Source organism: Pelodiscus sinensis, chromosome 16 (assembly GCF_052426305.1).
Source record: "Pelodiscus sinensis isolate ZL-2025 chromosome 16, ASM5242630v1, whole genome shotgun sequence".
In the NCBI taxonomy this organism is placed as follows: Eukaryota; Metazoa; Chordata; order Testudines; family Trionychidae; genus Pelodiscus; species Pelodiscus sinensis.
In genome coordinates this window covers 19889651-19909944 of record NC_143067.1, presented here as the reverse complement: position 1 = coordinate 19909944, position 20294 = coordinate 19889651, and the positions used below count along the sequence as shown (strand labels likewise).

The window sequence follows — 20294 nt, the reverse complement described above, 5'->3', positions numbered from 1 at the left end:
GTTCAGTGGCTCCCCCAACCTTTTCTTGTTGGAACATTATTGAAATACAATGGGAGACAAGCACCTCCCAAAAATCCCTTTGCACCATATTTTGCCAAAGTTATTATTGTCACTCCTGTCAGTTCATTTATTCTCTCTCTCTCTCTCTCCGTTCTTTTCTGTATTTTCTCTTTTTTTCCCTTATCTGTTTTTTTGTGCTTCTTTTTTTCCTCATTCGTAACTCTCCACTCCTCCTCCAGCTGAACTGAAGACTGTTGTTCGGGGTATGAATGGAGTTATTAGTTGATGCCTTCCATGGCTGTAATGAGAGCTGCAAGAGGAGAGAACAGGAGCTTAAGAATGGCAGGCTACCTTCTAGACTTGTAGCCTTATGCATGTGAGCTGCTCCCACAGCCAGTGGCATGACAGGCCACTGAGAAGCAGAGAGATCTGAGTGCCATTAGTTTTAAAGAAAGTACCTGCTACTGTATTTTACTTACAGCAGCAGACACTTGTTTGCAGTGGGAACCGAATGGGTATGAGACATGTAGCTTTCCCCAACCCACTTCACACTGCTATTCTCCTCTACCCGCTACCCCCAAGCTACTCTGGTGTACAATCACACAAGTTGGAGCCACTGGGCTAAATGTTTAAACTGGGGCTGTTCAGTTTTCCAACCTCTTCTGTCCTACTCCAGGATTAAGAACTCACTGATACCTTTGTGAGAGACCCAACAAGCCAACTGCTTTGACAAGGGTGTAATTTTCGGAACAAGTGGAAAGGTTTACTTTGTAATCTGCTCCTAAAATAAGAAGGGAAATCTGTATGTACACATTGTCTTAAAACTAGAGGGACCCAAACTATATGATTCTGATCGAATTCCAGATTTTGAATATCCCAAAGTTTAAAGGGTATCCAAATCCTAGCTTTCAGTTCAGTCATTGTAAAGATTGAAAACATTTCAAAAAGGAAACATTTCTAAGTGCAGGGGGTGAACACTAAAAGATCAGGGTTTTTGGATGTAAGGTGTAAATTCAGGACTATCTGTATGTAAAGTAGTAGTAGAAAAACCATATCAAAGGTTCAAAGGGTTAACACACTTCTCACTGGATCAAATTCACTCTTTGACATTATAAACTCTGCTTAAACAGCCATAGCACAGGAAAATCAGGGGCTAGAATAGAAGAAAAGAAATCTATACTTCATCCCCAACCACCATCCCACCTTTGAGAAGGAATTGCATCCTCCCTGTGCTGATACTGCAGTCCCTGGATCTGTTTAATTGTGGACCCACTGAACAAACACAGCCTCTTTCCAAATTCCCCTTTGCACTGGCCTATTTGAAACTGGAGTGGAGCCCAGCTGCACCTCATACAAGGGGGAGAAAGATTGCACAGTCATTGCTCTCAGCAACACAGCTATAGGTTTGCAGTGTTAAGATACTTTCTGTGGCCCTTGGGTATATTTCAGCCATAGTGAACATGAATCCTGCATTAGCCCTAATGGCACCTACGTCTGCATACATATCCCTTAACATTAACATTACATTTAGTTGAGGACACATTCTGTAGCTGTTAGCTTATCAGGGGAACTTCCACTTTGCATATTTTCCTTCAGTTCAGCTGATTACTTTCAAATGGATTTGTTTCCAAATGCAGGATATTCTTTAGCTACATGTCAACCATGGACACTGAACTCCAGACATGCGGAACATACATTATTGGAGACCAATATGATTTTTTCCCTCAAATCTTGTTCCTTTTTAAAATGAACGTCTTTTGTGTATGTCCCCCATCTCTGAGGACTTGGAGTAGCAGAGCTTTACATTTTCATAGGAAATAGTTAAGATGCTCTGCTAAGAACCTCTTAGCACATAACTAACTAGTTGCTTTATAGCACCTCCCATGGTTTCGGCCCATTAACCTGAGCATAACAGCTTGATGAATTAATGCTTATATAGGCACAGTTGGCAGCTTCTAATTAAATAATTATGGCTAAGCAGCTGCACAGAAGTTGTAATGTCCCACTAGAAAGCCAGCTGTCAATGTTACTGGTCCTCAAAGCTTAAAAAAAAAAAGACTTTTAGAGAGTATGTGTGAAGGTTTTTTTCTTCCACTTTACACATAATCTATATGTATTGCCCCTGTTCTTACATTAGCTCTGTCCTTGCCTGGATTATGAGCATGCACATGGGCGGTGGGTATGGTAGGCGGGGGAAGGCATTGAGTACTGTAGGTGTACTGAGTGGGCAGAGTGTTACTGCCGCCAGTACCTGCCCTCCCCGTGCTCCAGGGCCATGTGCCACCCGCCTTTCCCATGTTCCAGGGCTGGGGAGACTCAACCACATGCCGCCTGGGAAGGCTGGGGTCACGCACTGCCTGCCCTCTCTGTGATGGGATGTGGGGCCTGGGCAGAAGGGGAGGGGTTAGGGACTTGCCTCCCCCAACCACCCTTCCTTCACTCATGAGCATACAGCTGTAAAACCCCAGTGGTTCAACAGCGACAATTATTGCAGGGACTGGAGACAAAAAAAGTCACAGCAATTTCATCTGGATCTAGATTGAGCAGAACGAGTTTACATTTTGGTCCGTGGTTTGGCCCATTACGCAGATAGGAACCATTGGAAAAAAAGGCAGGTCTGGATCCAGGTTAGAATTTCAGGCATTCATGAAAGTGAAGTGTGTTCAGCAGTGCCAGCCCGAGCCTTTCTTGCACCCCGGGCAGCGGGCACATTGCGCAGGCGCGGTCCCGCCCCCAGGCGCGCTGTGCCCCTTACAACTGCAATCAGGTTCCCCCCATAGGTTGGCACCCGGGCAGTTGCCCGGCTAGCCCCCTCCCCACCCCTTTAATCCAGCCCTGGTGTTCAGAGAGCGTCAGACATAAATCCTGTTGAATTCAATGGAATTTTTCCCAGAGGCTTCAATAGGTTTGGATCAGGCCTGTAATGGTGGATTTGGGAAGCTAGATCAAGCCCATTGCATACACACATTCTCTTCCACTCTCTCTCTCTCTCTTTTTTGCTCTCAGATATTTCTAAGGCCCTTATCACTTTGGTGTCTAAGTATCATTATCTATCATCATCACTAATGATCACAAAACGAAAGCTACTCTCTAGCACAGTCTGTGAAGGATAAAGTTCTGAAGAATGTGAATGTAAGATATCAGTGATCTTCTGATTGCTGATTAGCATAATATTTGGGTCCTGCTTCAGTTTTTAAAATAGTTGCTATAATTTCAGCAAGCTCATAGATTTTTCTGATTTTGTTAAATATATATAGTATTCACTGCCATACATTTTTGGAATGACACTAACTCTACTGTAGCATCATGTCAGACACTGATTTCAAATATTAGAAACCTCATAATGTAAGTCATCCAGCTCAGCCTGCGTTTGAGCTGGTCCAAAGACCTCTGAGGGTATGTCTACACTACCCCGCTAGTTCGAACTAGTGGGGTAATGTAGGCATACCGCACTTGCAAATGAAGCCCGGGATTTGAATTTCCCGGGCTTCATTTGCATAGCGAGGAGCCGCCATTTTTAAAACCCCGCTGGTTCGAACCCCGTGCAGCGTGGCTACACGGGGCACGAACTAGGTAGTTCGAACTAGGCTTCCTAGTTCGAACTACCTCTACTCCTCATTTCACGAGGAGTAACGGTAGTTCGAACTAGGAAGCCTAGTTCAAACTACCTAGTTCGTGCCCCGTGTAGCCGCGCTGCACGGGGTTTGAACCAGCGGGGTTTTAAAAATGGCGGCTCCCCGCTTATGCAAATGAAGCCCAGGAAATTCAAATCCCGGACTTCATTTGCAAGTGCGGTATGCCTACATTACCCCGCTAGTTCGAATTAGCGGGGTAGTGTAGACATACCCTGAAGGATTTTACCAAGAAGCCCTACTATAAAACTCATTTTAGATAAATGTATGCATGTCAAAAATACAGAAGGCTTTTTAGGTAAACTAAGCTAACTTAATCACTATTCCATAAGCGGATCTGGGCTGCCTGTTGAGCTCAGTGACAGGAGTAGGTGGTACTTAGCCTAGTGTTGCCCTGTAATTTATTATATGTCAATAAACTGCTCATGTTCTGGGCATCTTTCAACACAAACCTTAATCAATGCTTCATGTTACTGGGGCTATATTGTCTACAATAGTTATAGTGCATAGCAGGTGAGACAAGTATGCAAAATCCACTTGTGCAAAGAGATGAGGGAAACATTCTCTCCTTTACCTTTTTGAAGCAAAAGTGAAATGGCCTAGCCCACTCCTAGAATATTTAAATCCCAGAGTTGTGGAATGATTTTCTGATACAGGATTAGAGAATCAAAATTACCCTGATGTTACCATTGGTAACAGTGTCCCTGGCTGAATATCAATTTAGAAAGTTAATGAGCCTCCTAGAGCTATCAGATCAAAATTAGTACAACAGTATGTGATCTGATGTGATTCCAGCAGGCCTGCCGCCGGGGGATGGGAGGGAGAACAAAGTGAGTAGCTGCCAGGCAACCCAGCGCTTTGGTTGGGGCTCCTGGCCACTGCTGCCACTGCAGCAACAATGGCAGTAGCTGGGAGTCCTGGGCCCTTTAAATTACCATTGGAGCACTGGGCAGCACTGAAGGGCTGGCTGGAGGAGGCTGGCCTCCAGCCCCACCCCTTCTGTCCAAAACTCCGCTTCCCCTCCTTGAGTCCCAGAGCTACCCACCCCAGCTTGCGAATTCTGTTAGTTAAGAAGGGTCTGCTTTTCATATGGTGTTTCATAACAGCATGTAGCCACCTGCCTGTCTGTCCGCTGAACCCTAATTTAAAAGAACATAAGTTCTGAAAAACAACCCAGTTAAAAAGGAGCCAGCGCAACACATCTTTTCCGGAGGGCAGCAGCCTTCTGGACAGATGGCTAGGCTGACTGTGCTTATTATCAAACATCTATTACCATCTGTGACGGGGTGAGGCCCGCCTACCCCACCGAAACGGGCCCACCCCGTACTGACCCCGCGATTGCCCTCTCGCTAGTGGGGGCAACACAACGGGAGTTGCTCACGTGCGGGCTGTGTAGTGCCACCGTGCGTCAGCTGAGCGGCGGGCCAGCAACCATTGCTGAGCAACGCGGGGCGCACGGCCGCAGGGTAATGGCAGCCGGAAGTAACGGCAGGGGGGGAAGTGACATCAGAAGCCATGGGGGAAGGGCAGGGGGAGGGGGATAAAAGCCCCTAGGGAAGTGCCAGGAAGGGGGGAGAGAGGCAGGAGAAGGGAGAGAGGGAGGGGAGAAGGAAACGGAGAAGACAGTTGTAGGAGAGGCGCGAAGGAGGCGAGGTGGAAGCAGCCCAGGGCAGGGCACGGAGCCGGCGCACCGGTGGGTTAAAAGGACATAACCCCTCCGGTGGGACAGGTCCAGGAGACTCTGTCCTTAGGGCCCTGGGCTGGGGTCTGGGAGTGAGGGTGGGCCCAGACTCCCCACACCGCATGCCCAGCGAAATAAACTTTAGAGGCAGCGGCCATTCAGCAGCTAGCGAGCTGAAAGGGAAGAAAAGACAAGGAAGAAAGAAGGGGGGCGGGACAGGACCCCCACACCATCTATTACCTTTGTATTTTGAATCTCATTTTAAATTTTTTTGTAATTAAATCTACAGTGTGTTTGCAACACTTGCTACATTACACTGAGAGAGCACTCAGGAAATGTGAAAGGCAGTCAAATGGCTGATGTACAAAGGCTCTGATAGCAATACCTTTCGATTGTGGGGAGAAAAGGTGCTTTTAGTAGTCTGTGCTGCCACCTAGCCAAGACCACACCATTGAGATAAGTATTCATTTACATTTTAAAAGCTGAAATGCAAGCAAATCTCCTTGGATTTTACTGTATCAGAACAAAACTTCAGTGAGCTGCAGAAACAAAGAAATCAAGCCTGCTAGTTCTCTGAAAATGAAATGCACACCAAATGAAACAGGCTTTGACCAGATAATTATTTTTTTCTCTACAAATCTCTTGTACTTACGGTAGAAGACATATTCAGTGTAGCTGGACCAGACTTTATCTTCTGTGTACTGATTGACAAAAGAAGCCGTCACTGAGGAATTGCAGGCCACCATGTGGAATCCACATTCTGACAACATGTCAAAAGCCCTCTCCAGGTGCTTGAACTTGAGATAGAACCTAGAGGTGTATCTTTCTGGTGCCCTATCTGGGTCTCTACTCTCATTCAAACTTTCTCCAAAGACCTCTTTGACTAGAGCAATCCTTCCACAAACCAAAATCCTCGGGACTCTCCTGAACTTGGCATCAGCTTGGCTCTCTCTGCCCATGGTGCATGAACCCCTGTACCCAATGGTAATGAAACCCCATTTTCGGTCTGAAGGTAAGAGCGATGATGGGGGGCATATTCTTGTGTCACTGCCTTGGGAGACCTCCTCGTAGTCGCTGTGGCAATAGTCATCAGGGCTTTGCTTGACATCATCAGGAGTTAGGAGTTTGACCAAGTCTGGGAGCTGAAAATATTCAGCTTCTCTTTTGAGCCTTCCCTTTTCTGGAAAGTGATCAGGTAGAACCACTTGCTTGTCCCTGAGATAGTCCAGAATGTAGCGGAAGAGGAAACCATCTCTATCAATGAAGAACCTTCCCTTGGCGTCCTTAGCTAAATCATTGGCTGTGTCTCTCTTCGGGGTGAACATTTTCCACAGCAAGGAGTGTGGGATGCCCACCAAGGTGGAATGGCGAGTGAAGTATACTTGACCACCCACGTTTAGCTCCACCACCTCTGGAAAGGAGTGTAGACCAGCCCCTTGTTCTCTAGGAGGGAGGTAAGTCCTGCAATTTCCACTCAGAGCCATTGTATTTTAAAACAAAAATCTGCCACAAGGAATGGCAGGACTATCAATCACATCAGAATAGAATGAGGCTCCTCTACCAGACCCCCAAAAGGGCTCATAATATTTAAGAAAGGGAAGGCAAAAAGTTAGTTTATTAAAAAATCAGAATTGTCCAGATGTGACTGTGTCACAAAAGCTAGCAAAGCAGCTTAAAACCTAAACAATGGATGGAGAGCAGTAACTTCACGAAATGCAATCAGATCTTCCAATAAAGTCCCAAAAATCAAGATCAAGCCAAGCCTACGATATTCACAGGTCTGTTGAAGGGGGAAAACAAAATAACATAATTATTTCCCCAAATATCATAAAAGTTAAAATAGAGGGAATGAGGTCAGCTCACATAGCACCCTCTAGTACTGATTTCCAGAGAGAAAAATCAAGATCTTTTTTAAATTAATATTTTGGCAAGTTTTTTTCTCCCCAAACAATAATTAGTGTGTTTGGTGGAGGGGATACATTTGACAACATTGAAAATAACAAGAAAATAAATACTTCAACTTTAAACAAGTGTCTAATTTAGAGCCTTTACAGATGAGAGAAAGAGAGCATCAAGTCTTACCTTGGTTACAGTTAATGCATAGTTCTTGCGAAGGAAAGAAAATGTTCTGAGCAATCAGAACACACACAGGCACAGAGTCCAATTAATATCAAATCCAACCCCAGAAAAGGACAGAAAAGGTAAGAAAAGTGCTCTTATGAACAGCCGTCCATATAGATCTCAAGAGTTAAACTGAGTCAAAGGAAAGTTAACCGTGATGTGTAACGATGAAAAACCAATATTTATAGCAATATCTGAGATGGGGAAAAAATCAAACAAAATAAATCCCAATCAGGATCCTTAAAAGAGTTTCAGAAAAGAGGACCTTGGTTTAGATGACTCGCAGAAACCCCAGAATCTGAGAAAAGAACTGATACATTTCAGTGAGCTCCCGAAGTGGTATCCTGCCTGGCAGGAAGGGCAAAGAAGCTCCCATGTTCCCAGTAAGGGTCAGAGAAGATAAGCCTGCAGCAGTTTGAAAGGATGCCCAGGGTAGCTGCTTCGTCTGCTCTTGCTGCCTGAGCTACTGCTCTGGCTGCTGAGCTGGGTGGTTCCACAGTTCCCAGTGCAGTTCAGATGCTGTTGTTTCAGCAGTGCAGGGAAGAAACCATCCAGGGAAATGACTATTACATCATCTTAAAGGAATATGGCTTTGAGAAAACAGAAGAAACTAGAGGGAGACTTTCTGGTTTATTTTCCTTTTTTATTGTATTTTAAAGAGTTTCAGAAGCTGCTGCACTGTCCAATGATGTCACAGAGAGCTATTCTCAGCGCAGCTATAGAGCTCCTCCAGGGAAGGTTGAACTATGACTTTCCATTTAATCCTCTGGATGAATACAGAGATTCCAACTGCTACTTCTTTTGCAGACTTCTGTTTTTGAAATTCAAGTAAACTTCTTTCTTAGCATTATATCTGTTTCCCCTACAACACAAAAATGCATCCACCTCTGTGGCATACAGAAGAAACTCAAATGTGATTTAACTCAGGGACCTGGAGATACACCCAGAAAAATATGATCAAACGTGTGAAGGCTCAAGATGAAAATTTCTATACTTTTACACAATAAGTTAATTCATCTTTCAATTCCCTGATATTGTGAACGTACAGGAACTAATTATAAAAATAATTTGGAATGAACAGAATATGCAAGAGAGAAACCAGTTTTGAAATCAATCAGAATAGGAGCACAATTTTGCCACTGAACTATAATTTCATAGTTACATTAATTTGTAGGGGAATTCTAAAACAATAGTTAAAATATTGATAGGAACTTTGTTCAGGGGCTTATGAGGCTGTAAAATTTAGCAGTGTTTGAAAACATTTTAGCTAAAATGTGTTAATTAGGTTTGTTTTACTGGTATATCAGATTTACAGTTGAGCAAACTTTCAAGCGGTGTGATAAATATAACATGTGCCATTCAGCTGAGGGCCTTATTCTGTTCTCACCTGTGATGGTGTAAATAGGTATTAACTCTAGTGACGTCGGAGGAGTCACACCAGTGTAGGACTGTCAGCAAGGCAGGGGAGAATCACTATCATTGTTTTCCAGTATTTCAACCGTGATAGTATTTCAGTTTCTGTTTGGCCCTGTTTAGACCTTAGAATTGACTGCAACCACCTAACACATTTATAAACACCTCTAGCCGCCTACTATATGTGCTAAATGGTATATAATACAACGTGCATTAAGACTTATTAGCTGAAACATTTTAAAACATTGCTCACTTTCACAATATGGATAACCCCATTGACAAAATTATATATTTCTTATGACTCTTAAATATGCCTGAAACAATCACCTTTCTGAACTTATAACAAGAAATATTTTACTTTATTATGAGACAGATTCTGATCTCACTCCATTGGCTTCCACTGAAGTTATGATTTACAGTAGTGAAGGTCACCACACTATCAGTATATTTAAACATGGCCAAAATCATGTTCCAACTAATATATCAAATTCATATCAATCAGGCATTCTGCAGTATCGAAACACTAATTTCAGCCAGCTTTTAATTCAGATTTTAAAACTTTTATATTTTTCAATGTCGTAAAATACAAGTATTTCCATGTAAACAGCCTCTTTTAATCACCATCCTGCTAATAATGTCCAGAACACCTTACGCAATCAGGACATTAATAAATGTCTTAATGCTTATTTATATTTAATTCAGCTTATTCAACCAACACATTAATCTCTTGTAGCTTCTATAACTTTTTTCATAGTGCAAGATTACCTTACACTATATTATTTAGCATGCTTACAGCACCACCTTATGGTTTTGAGATATAATTACAATTACATTATTCAGGAATATGATGGTTTGAAATTCTACACCTTTTGCTCGCTTTCAGCTTTTATCCAGGAACCATGGTTGTTTGTACTATTTTTGTATTTTGTTTTTTAGCTTTTCAAAATTAAGTCATACATTCAAAGAAAATACCAATTTTATGTTGTTAGGAAAACAAACAGAAAACATACATTGCAGTTCATTCTCCTTCAACAAAGAATTAAGCAAAAGCTTAAAGTTAATAGGACATAAGCACACGCTTAAATGCTTTGTTAAATCAAAACCATAATAAATGGTATATGCTGTAACTGTTTACAAGCAACGTTACCATGAAATTACATTTTCATAGAAAGGCAAACCCTATGCTTACTATCAGGGGGGTAGCCATGTTAGACTGAATCGTTGCCTATGCTTACTGTACATCATCTTTACAAATGCTATTCAAATTTCTCTAAAAGCATGATGAATAAGAGTCTTGGTTTCAAAAATTGAAGGCACAGTTTTAAGTACAACTTCATTTTCATCGTTACATTTTGGCATGGTTTAGTTATCTATATTTGCCCTAGGGTATTCAAAGATAATTTGTGTATTCAATCTGAGGTTTTGTGCTTCCAAAAATAGGGTAATCAAAAATTGCTCAAAGTTCCATCTGCAATTTCAGAGGCCACACTGAGATTTTGAAAATGGATCCATATTTTTATTTAAATAAAGTACCAGCACAGTGATTTGAAAGATGCACTTTACAGTAACGTATCAAAATGAAAGGGGGGATTTATTTGAATATCTTCTATCGAAAAAGTGAATGACAAAATCTAAAGCTAAAGCTGATGTTTCAAAGGTGAGTTAAATCTGTCTATTTTTCTTTAAATGATTTCAGTTGGAGGCAATGGTTATTGCTGGTAGGGTTGCCAGATGGTTTAACCAAAAATATCGAACACTCCCTCCCCCGCCCCCCCCCAAAAAAACCCCGGGGGGAAATTCTGTCGAGGGGAAAAAAAAGCAGGGGGAAACCAAAATTGTTGAGCAAAAAAAAAATTAAATAATAAAACAGCATTAAAACAGCATGGCCCTTTTCAGAGTGCATGCAGAGTCAGAATAGGGATAGGAACTGCAGAGAGGTTGAGCACTAAGACCCAGGGAAGGCATTGCTTCCCCTTAGTCTTTAGGCTTTTTGCTGTCGGCCATTTTGTTTTCTTGGTGAAGCCAGAACGCAGCTTCCCTGCGGAACCAGGTAAGCAGGGTATCCAGGGGTGGGGGGCTGAGAGTTTCAGGGACCCGGGGTGGAGGAGAGGCCGGGGGCTGTGCCCAGTTGTCAAGTGTGTCGTAGGGTTGCCAGGTGTCCAGTATTTTTGCCTCCTGGTTGGGAAAAAAAATCAGAAAATATTGGCCACTTTAGGTGTCCAGTATTTTCTGATTTTTTTTTTTACCGGACAGGAGGCAAAAATACCAGACTTTCTGGATCAATACCGGACACCTGGCAACCTAATTGATGGATCAAAGAGCCCCTGGTCCACAGCGTTCTGGTGGCTGGGAGCGGGAGCCTCAGGGGGCTGGTGGTCAGTTGCAGGGGGGCCGGCAGCCAGAGCCTGGGTGGGGCCAGGAGCAGAGCCAGTGGCCAGGGGAACCAGCACCTGGGAGAAGAGCCTATCTGGTGACCGGAAGCCCAACCAAGGCTGGAGCAGAGCTGGTCTGGCAGCTCGGGAGCAGGGAGCCCAGCTGAGGCTTTTCCAATTGGAATTCAGATCTTACTTCCAGAGGACAGCAGCAGAGGGGCCAGAATTGACTTCCCCTGGTCTGGCAAACACCCTCGTTCAGGACCCATCAGGTACCCAGGATGCCAGACCAGTGAGGCCCAACCTGTATCTCAATTAGATTTCTGGATTTGACTTTTAATTCCAGAGTAGCAGGGGACACCATGGAGGTTGTGTAATCACACATCAGAAGGAAGAGGGATAGGGAATCTTGCATCACTTCACTGCAGTCCCTTCAGACCAATTTAATAGTTGCTATGCCAAGATCACAAAGGCCTTGCCTAGACCAGGATTTAAAGATGTGGTGTTAGACCGGAGAGCCCTGGATCACAGAGCTCTGGTGGCTGGGAGTGGAGGCCGGCTGGCAGTCTGGTGGAAGAAGATCCCAGAAGATCCAGGAGTGGAGCCTGGTTTCTTAGTATGTGGTGATGTTAGAGAGCACAGTGCTGCCAGAGTATGTTTTCTTCTAAGCAGGGGCAATGCATAGGGGATATGAGGGAGCATGTGCACCCCAAACTCTGTGGCAGGAGGGAGAAGGGCCTGGCCAGCAACTGACGGGACCTCTGGGAGATTCAGGAGGATTAGTGGGGGGCCTGGCTCCCGCAGAAGGGATCTGTCTCTTCCCCACTCACCGGCACCAGAACACATTGGAAAAGCCTTGTACAGGCAAGGTAGTGTAGAGTTTAACACATACTAAGAAGTTGGGTTGATGCGTGGGCTTCCAGCAGGATTTAACTCAGTTAGTATCGCACCTGTTCAAAGCAATGTGCCTTGTCTACACTCACTAGAGTTCTCAAATATGTTAGGTGAAACCTGTTAATTTATATGTTCTAACAACACAGCTTTTATCCTAATCTAGACTAAATTGATCATGTCCTACGGACTGAGAGAGAGTTTTAGGCTCAGTTCACTACTGGTCAGTAAAAGCTGAGGCAGCTCATTCTGGAGTTGAACTTGCCCCTACTGACCTACCATGAGTAAGATCAGAATTCCAGTTCCAAACTTCAGGGAGAACAGGTCTTGGAAGTACTGCAGAAGCATCAGGCTCATTCTGCCTACTTGCTTTGCACTGAGCATCTCAGTGATAAACAGATTCCAATAAAGAACATGAAGATGCCTGTAAACAGTACCACAAGGTACTCTGGCCAGGTTACTGTGTGATTAGTATCACTGATGTATTTAAGCTCTAAGTCCTTTTGAACCATTATAATCAGAATTGCCCTTTGAAAGGAACAATTACTTTGGCAACTTAGTCACACCAGTTTTCAAAATGCATTTGCACTTTTCAAATAAATGAAAAATTCATTCCGAGACCTTGTTTCTTTACACAGGATGTTTCAATGCTGTAACATAATGCAATTTCTTTTGGTACAGAGGCTTCCTTAATAAAGCACCACCTAACACTTCACAGCCAAACACAAGTCATCAGCTAAATGCAGCCAGAAAATAGTAAACCTCCTAGGTCTCTGAGCCAAATTCAGTGGTGACCTAAATATTGGTATAAGATATAGGTCAGGTATAAAATTATGACATTAGCTACTCCTGTGTAAAACTGCACTTATCTAAAATCCAGTGGAGAGGAAGCGCGGCAACTATCAGAAGGAACTACGATAAAGCAAGTACAAGAAACACTCTAGAGTAAAACTGAGTCCTAGCCAGTGTTCCCTCTAAGATTTTCCATCCATGAGTGGAGTGAGTTTTGTCTTGTGCACCAATATTGAGGTCATGTGCGCTTGTTCAGATGTGTGCCACCATTGCACCCACCAGTTACTAACAAATATATTCACACACACACACACACACAATCACACACACACAATATTATGGAAGAAAGAATACTAAAACAGCTCCTTCCCAGTCACAAATAAAAAGAGCAGTTAAACCAGCATTTTCATCCATGCATCTTTATTAGTATGGCTGACCCTAAGTGCCAAATGTACTGTATTTGTCCCACAATCTGCTTATTGACCGCCCCTGCACTATGTGATTTGTCACCACACACAACACGGAAGGCCTGACAGTCATTCTGAGGGAAACGAGTGCTTTCTAACAAACAAGACTGTTAATAATGAATTGTGATGGTTGCAGCAGGTACAAGAACAATACCACTGAAAGAGCAGCCACCTGCAACGTGGCTCCAGCTCTGGCCCCGGCTGGGCCTAGTGAAGGGCTGAAGCTAGGGCCAGGCCTGTATGATGGTTGCCTTGCTGCTCCTGCCTGCCACGTGGCCCTATTCCAGAGCCGCTGAGTAGCCACGAGGAGTACAGATAGTTCGGAATGGCTACGTAGTTCGAACTATCTAGCCCGTGCCGCGTGTAGCCGCGTGGCACGGGGTTCGCACTAGCCGGCTTTTAAAAATGGCGGCGCCGGCTTTATGCTAATGAAGCCCGGGAAATTCAAATCCCGGGCTTCATTAGCAACTTCGGTATGCATACATTACCCCGCTAGTTCGAACTAGTGGGGTAGTGTAGACATACCCTTTGAGAGGAAGAATAATAATCTAAGTTGGAATTTGTTTGAGACATTTGAATTGGAAACTTTGATAACTATAAGTGAGCATGATCTAATTTTTATGTGATACCTAAATGCAGGGGTGACTGGTGGGAAGGCACAAGGGCCACTGGTCATGTGACCACACACCCCACCCAGGGAAGGGCTATGATAACCCCCTCTGCCCCAGGCTCTGCCTCTCCCCAACCCTGTCCCACTCCCTCCCCACGTTTTCTCTGCCCTTGAACCACACCACCCTGCCTCTTCCTCTCACCTGAGCAACGTGGGCCAGGGGGACTAGGCGGCAAAAGGATGGCACCAGCAGTAGGGTCCAGCCCCCTGCATTCACTGGCAGCAGCAGAGGAAGTGGAATAAGGTGGCCCCAGCTCACTCTGCTTCCCTACCATGTCTCTCTGCTTCCCGCCAATGAGAGTGGTCCCCAAGAGATATGCCAGGAAAGCAGAGTGAGCTGGGATTGTGTTGCTCTGCTTTCCCCACTGCTTCTGGTGAGTGTCGGGGAGGGGGGCAGACAGACCCATGGTATGGGTGCCAGGCCCTTCTATTAGTCCTCTCAGCTCACATTGTCTTGGCCTAACAGATAACATGTTCCAGCAGCACAGAGCTCTCTAACATCCCCACTAATTCAGAAAGGTCTGAGAAGGAAAAGTGCCATATCCTGCAGTACTTGGTGTTCTTTGGCAGTTTCCTGATCCAACTCAACCCTGCTTAAATTACGAGAGAGGAGCAGTTCACAGCATATGGTGCTATTCCTGGGGAGCACTTACACTAAGCCTTTATGTATACTTTAAAGCCCCTTTGTACTGCCAGACCAGTATAAAGAAGCCTTAGTATAAATGAAAATCGGACACCAACTCCTGTAGACAAACTCTAGCAATTGCAATCAAGCCTCCAATCTAAACCTGTGACATTTTATTCACAGAGAAGCAAGAGTACTTGAAGGTACGAGCTCTAAACTGCTCCAGAATTACTGTACCTTTAAATCAAATACGTTTTCCCAGAAATGTTTATAAAATGCATAGTGCTCGGTGCTCACTTTCTAGCACTCAGCAGTCTTCACATCACTCAGGGAGCTTTGGAAATGGACAAAGAACTCCAAGTGCTCAATATGACAAGGAAAGGTACAGTAATCAGTTGAAATAATAAGTTGCCTATTGATTCTGCAGTATGAGTTACATATGGTAAAAGACTCATCTGCTGAAACTCAGCAATTCTTGTGAACAAGAAGTTCCAGTGCAATCTTTCACTTTGAAGAAGCTACATAAAAAAATGTGAAATGGCAGACTTGTCCCAGAAAAGGGCTTAGCAGCCAAAAAGCTTGAATCCCATAAAGTACAATTTGTTAAAATATATATGTAAGGCATTATGAAACTCTAGATTTTTTATTCATAAGTCAAGTACATAATGTATGTCTACCAGGAGAGAGAGAGAGAGAGAGAGAATGACTTTCACAACTGCTCAGCATGTGGGCAGGGTGTAAAGGAGAGAGAGCCTGCAATTGTAATGTGGGATGTGAGAAAACATTGTTTCTTCATGATATAAAATACAGGATGTGTACACAACTTCTGTAGAGAAAACGGCATGCTACCCTTATCAACAGCCATCCCAAGGACAAACACATCACCCCAGGCCCAGGCTTTCAGAAACTGACAGCAAGAGGAAACAGCATGTTCAATCAAATTCAGTGACTGTCATCCTACATCGGACAATATTTCAGCCAGGAACTGATGTATCCTTTGTTGGCAAACCTGTTAGGGTTTTCTTTGTTCAGTTCAATAGCTCAGATTGGTACTGTGTTTCTGCAAGAAAATCAAAAGAACAGAGGGGTTTTTCCAGCATTGGTAATCCTTATTCTATGGGAAAGAAGCCTTTTTGCAAAAGAGCTCTTTTGCAAAAAGGCATGTGTGGATGGGGAAGAGGGAGCATTTTCGGAAGAAGAAGAAGAAAAAGGAAAAAGCACAGGTACCCTGGTGGCCATTCCATCCATTGCAATCACAGCTTACATGCAAGAGAACGTCCATTCAGCCTGGATGCTCTCTTTCGAAAAAGCAGATCGCTTTTTTGATGTGCTTTTGTGTGTGATGTTACCAGATTTGCCCAATACTCTGGGGTATGCTCATTTATCAGGGTTACTCTTATGGGACTGGGGAAAGGTTAACCATTCTATCAGTGTGCTGCTTGTGCTCTCATATGGAGCTGAATTCTCCCTGCTGCCAATTCCCTCTCCCACTGGAGCTCTCCTGCAGGAACTAGGTTCCTCAGGATGGGGTTCTTCCCACCTTATCGACACACACAGACACTCACACCCACTAACAAAGCATGTCTGAGAGGACTGGGGAACCAGCACTCACAAGCTGACCCCCTCATATGTCCCTGGACTCAGCTGGCTGGGTTTCACAGAAATGCCACAATGCACCCTCATGTGCCTTTGGACTCCGTGGGCTAGATTAAACAGCACTTTAAGCTGCCATCCTCATAAGCCCCCGGGTTCAGCACTTCCCTATCCCCACTTTCACAGCACAATCATTCACTGGGAAACTACACGATGAGCAAACCCCACAGGATTTGGGGCACTACAGGGATCTTTAGCTTGGGTACAAGAAGCGTTGTTGCAGAGCGAATGGGGAAGCCAAAGCAACACCCCTTAAGGAAGAATGAGCGAAAGAGAAAGAGAGAGAAGCAACCAGCGTAACAATGAAAGTGATTTATTTCTGAGTAGTGAATTGATATCAAAAGTTACAATATTAAATCTAACAGTTACAATATTAAATATAAACTGAAACTGATTACAAATGTTAGGTAACCATATAACAGTTTACATAGGGCAGGGTCAGGAGGCTATGCTTAGAGAGATAGTTAATGGGAGGGAGAGAGAGAGAGAGAGAGAGAGAGAGAGAGACCTCACCACTCCACGGAGCTTGCACTGATCGGGGTTCCCAGATGATGATGGTATCCGGGCGCCCAGAGGGCAGGAGACAAGCAGAACAGAACCCCCAGCACGATCAGACAGGAGATGAAGCCGTCTCAAACAAGAGTGGTCAGAGTGAATGGTGCAGCTGGATGAATGAGCAAGTTGCCATCTTCATCCATCCATTCCTTCCCACCCCCGAGGTGAACTCACATGAAAGCAGCTCTGAACTCTGAATCTTCACTGGGTGAGTGAGGTGCAGTGAAAGGAAAAGCGAGGGACACATTAAAGGAACATTTGGTTTTTGGACTCTTTTAGTGACTTTGCTTTAGAAAGTCAGATTTGTAGCTGGGAAAAAGAGAGTTATTCACCCTGTGCAGTAACGGGGGGGCCTTCAAGATGTGTCCCCCCGTGGGTGCTACACTTTGGGTGCTGGTGCGTCCTTGTGCCGGCGACCCAGAGATTTTTCCAGCAGTGCTGTGCCACGCATGCGCCATGGCATCTCCTCACGCCGTTGGTGACAGTTAGGCATGTGCAAGGCTTGGCCCCTCTGTTCCTCCTCTACCCCAGCTCTAGCCCCAGAAGACGCTCCAAAGCAGGGGAAGGAGGAAGGGTAGTGTAGCATCTCAAAAAAACCTGATACTGCTCAGGGTGAGTAACTCTTATTTCTTCTTTGAGTGATGAAATACCACTCTGGGGGTATGTCTAGCCTACATGCTTCTGCCGAGAGAGGCATGTAAAATAGGCTACCCAACATAGTCAATGAAGTGGGGATTTAAATATCCCCCGCTTCATTAAAATAAAAATGGCCGCCGCACTGTGCTGGCTCAGCTGATCATCGGCACAGCATGCGAGTCAAGACGCAGATCCACGAGGCATAAGGGAGCGGTTGACAAAGGCTTCCTTTGTTGACCGATACGCATCTTGACTCGCACGCTGTGCCGACGATCAGCTGAGCCGGCACAGCGTGGTGGCCATTTTTATTTTAATGAAGCCGGGGATATTTAAATCCCCGCTTCATTGACTATATCGGGTAGCCTATTTTACATACCTCTGTCGGCAGAGGCATGTAGTCTAGACATACCCTGGGTGACTACAGACCAGTGCTCATTTTGTGGAGATGGGTTTGGAGCCCTGCCATAGATGGAGCAATCGTGGAGGCAAGGGCTTAATGTTTGGTAAATGTATGGTCGGATGCCCAAGTGGGTGCCTTGCAAATGTCATCTAAAGGCACATTTTTGAGGAAGGCTGTTGTGGAGGCAACCACTCTAGTAGAATGAACAGTGATGGTATCTGGTGGTTGTATCTTGTGAATAGTGTAGCATTTGTGGATGCAAGATGAAATCCATTTGGATATTCTCTACAAGGAGATGGCTTGACCCTTGGATTGCTCTGCAAATGATAATAAGAGTCTTGTTGATTTTCTCCATGGTTTTGTTTGATCTAGGTAGAAGGCGAGTGCCCTCTGAACATCCAAGGTATATAGTGCCACCTGAGATGGATAGGTGTGCAGTTTGGGACAGAAGGCAGGTAAGTGGATAGTTTCATTAATGTAGAAAGGAGATGGGACCTTCGGTAGGAATTTGGGGTGAGGTCAAAGGGTTACTCTGTCTTTGGTAAATATCGTGTATGGCGAGTCTGCCATCAGTGCCGCTAACTCCCCAACTCTCCTGCTGGAAATTATGGCTACCAAAAAGGCGTCTTTCGTGGAGAGGTGTAACCAAGAACAGGTGGCTAGAGGCTCAAAGAGAGGTTTAGTTAAGCTCTTGAGGATGTGATTCAGATCCCAAATAGGAGTTGGGAGTCGTACCAATGGGAAAGTATTCTGGAGACCAGTAAGGAAGAGTTGAGTGACCGGGTTCAAAAAAACTGAAGTGCTGTCACTGGTTCTGTGGTAGGCTGTTGTCGTCGCTGAATGAACCTTTACCATATTGAAAGAGAGCCCTGATTCTTGTAATTCCAATAAGTAATCTAGTATGATGGGGATGGGTGTGGTGTCAGGTGGCATGAGGTGGTTCGGTTTGACCCATTCAGAGAATCTCGTCCACTTGTACAAGTAGGTTTTTCTAGTGGACTCTCTCCTACTGTTGATCAGTATTTGTTTTACTCTGTCTAAGCAGCTGTTTTCAGCATTCTGGCGCCACAAAGGAGCCACGCCTGGAGGTGAAATCTCTCTGGATCAGGATGGAGAACTCTGACATGATTTTGAGTGAGGATATTGTTGTGGGGAAAAGGTGTGAGGATCCACTATCTTTAATCTGTACAGGTAAGGAAACCAGGTTTGTCTTGACCAGGCTGGTGAAGGAGAATCACGTGGGCACGGTCTTGTCTGATTTTTGTGATTATTCTGTGAATTAAGGGAAGCGGTGGGAACACGTAGAGGAGGTATGGTCCCATTTCAGGGAAAAATCATCTCCTAGAGATCCCTTTTCCTGGGCTGTTCTCGAGCAGAATAAGTGGCACTTTCGGTTGGCTCTGGTTGCAAACAGTCTATGTCTGGTTGCCACCATTTGTGAAATACTTCTTGGAGGGCTCGAGAATCTATCTCCCACTTGTGGTGATTGGAGAAGATACAGCTGAGGTTGTCCACCATCATATTTAGTACTCCTGGGAGGTACATGGCAACAGGGGAGACATGGTGTGTGACGCACCAAATCTATAGTTTCAATGCTTCTATACAGAGGGAGATGGACTGGACTCCACCCTGCCCATTGTTGTAGTACATGCACATGGTATTGTCTGTTGTGACATTGATTGTCTTGTGTGCTGTGTATTGTAGGAAGTGACGGCATGCATAATGAACTGCCCTGAGTTCGAGCAAGTTGCATGAGGGATGCATCTGTCATTTTGGTAACCATGGGGGATGGCTGTTGGAAAGATATCTTCCGTAATATAATATATTGTAATGTATTATATAATAATATAATATAATGTAATATATTGTAATGGATTGTATAATATAATGTAATATATTATACACCCTCTGTATTATACTGTGCCACAGCTGCAGGCTTCACAATCTCAGCCCTCTCCCAGGGTTTAATCCTTGCTAGACCAGTGTGGGGCAGATGCCCCGTCATAGTGTCAAGTATTAGGTCACTGCATAGGTTGATGTCAGTGGCAAGTTAGTAGATGCATTTTTAGGTGCTCAAATTTAAGAAGACACATGAGCTGCATCCATGCCCACAGCAGCAATGGCCAGACCCCCAAGCCCTTTAAATTGCCACCAGAGCATCGCTGAGGCCTGGAGGAGGGCCCAGCACTGCAGTTCGGGCAACACTGAAGGCTAACTGTCTCACACCCACCCTTTCTGCCCAAGGCCCTGCCCCTTCTGGGGCATGGCACCAGCCACCCCCCATCTTGCCCAAGGACCTGCGGACACTGTCAGCTCCCATGGCTGCATCTGTAACAACCCATATCTTACAAAAGCTAAATGCTTGTAAATTGGACCCCAAACAGAT

At 44.6% G+C, this 20294-nt stretch overlaps 1 protein-coding gene across 1 annotated transcript in view; it reads right to left on the bottom strand.

Annotated features, from left to right (window-relative positions):
• KCTD16 (potassium channel tetramerization domain containing 16) overlaps positions 1 to 8306 on the bottom strand; it is a 200493-nt gene extending 192187 nt beyond the window's left edge. Inside the window, exon 1 of the mRNA XM_089769516.1 lies at positions 5966 to 8306. Coding sequence (XP_089625642.1) covers positions 5966 to 6797 — 832 coding nt within the window. The 5' untranslated portion in view covers positions 6798 to 8306. The remainder of the gene's footprint in view (positions 1 to 5965) is intronic.
• Positions 8307 to 20294: the final 11988 nt, after the last annotated feature.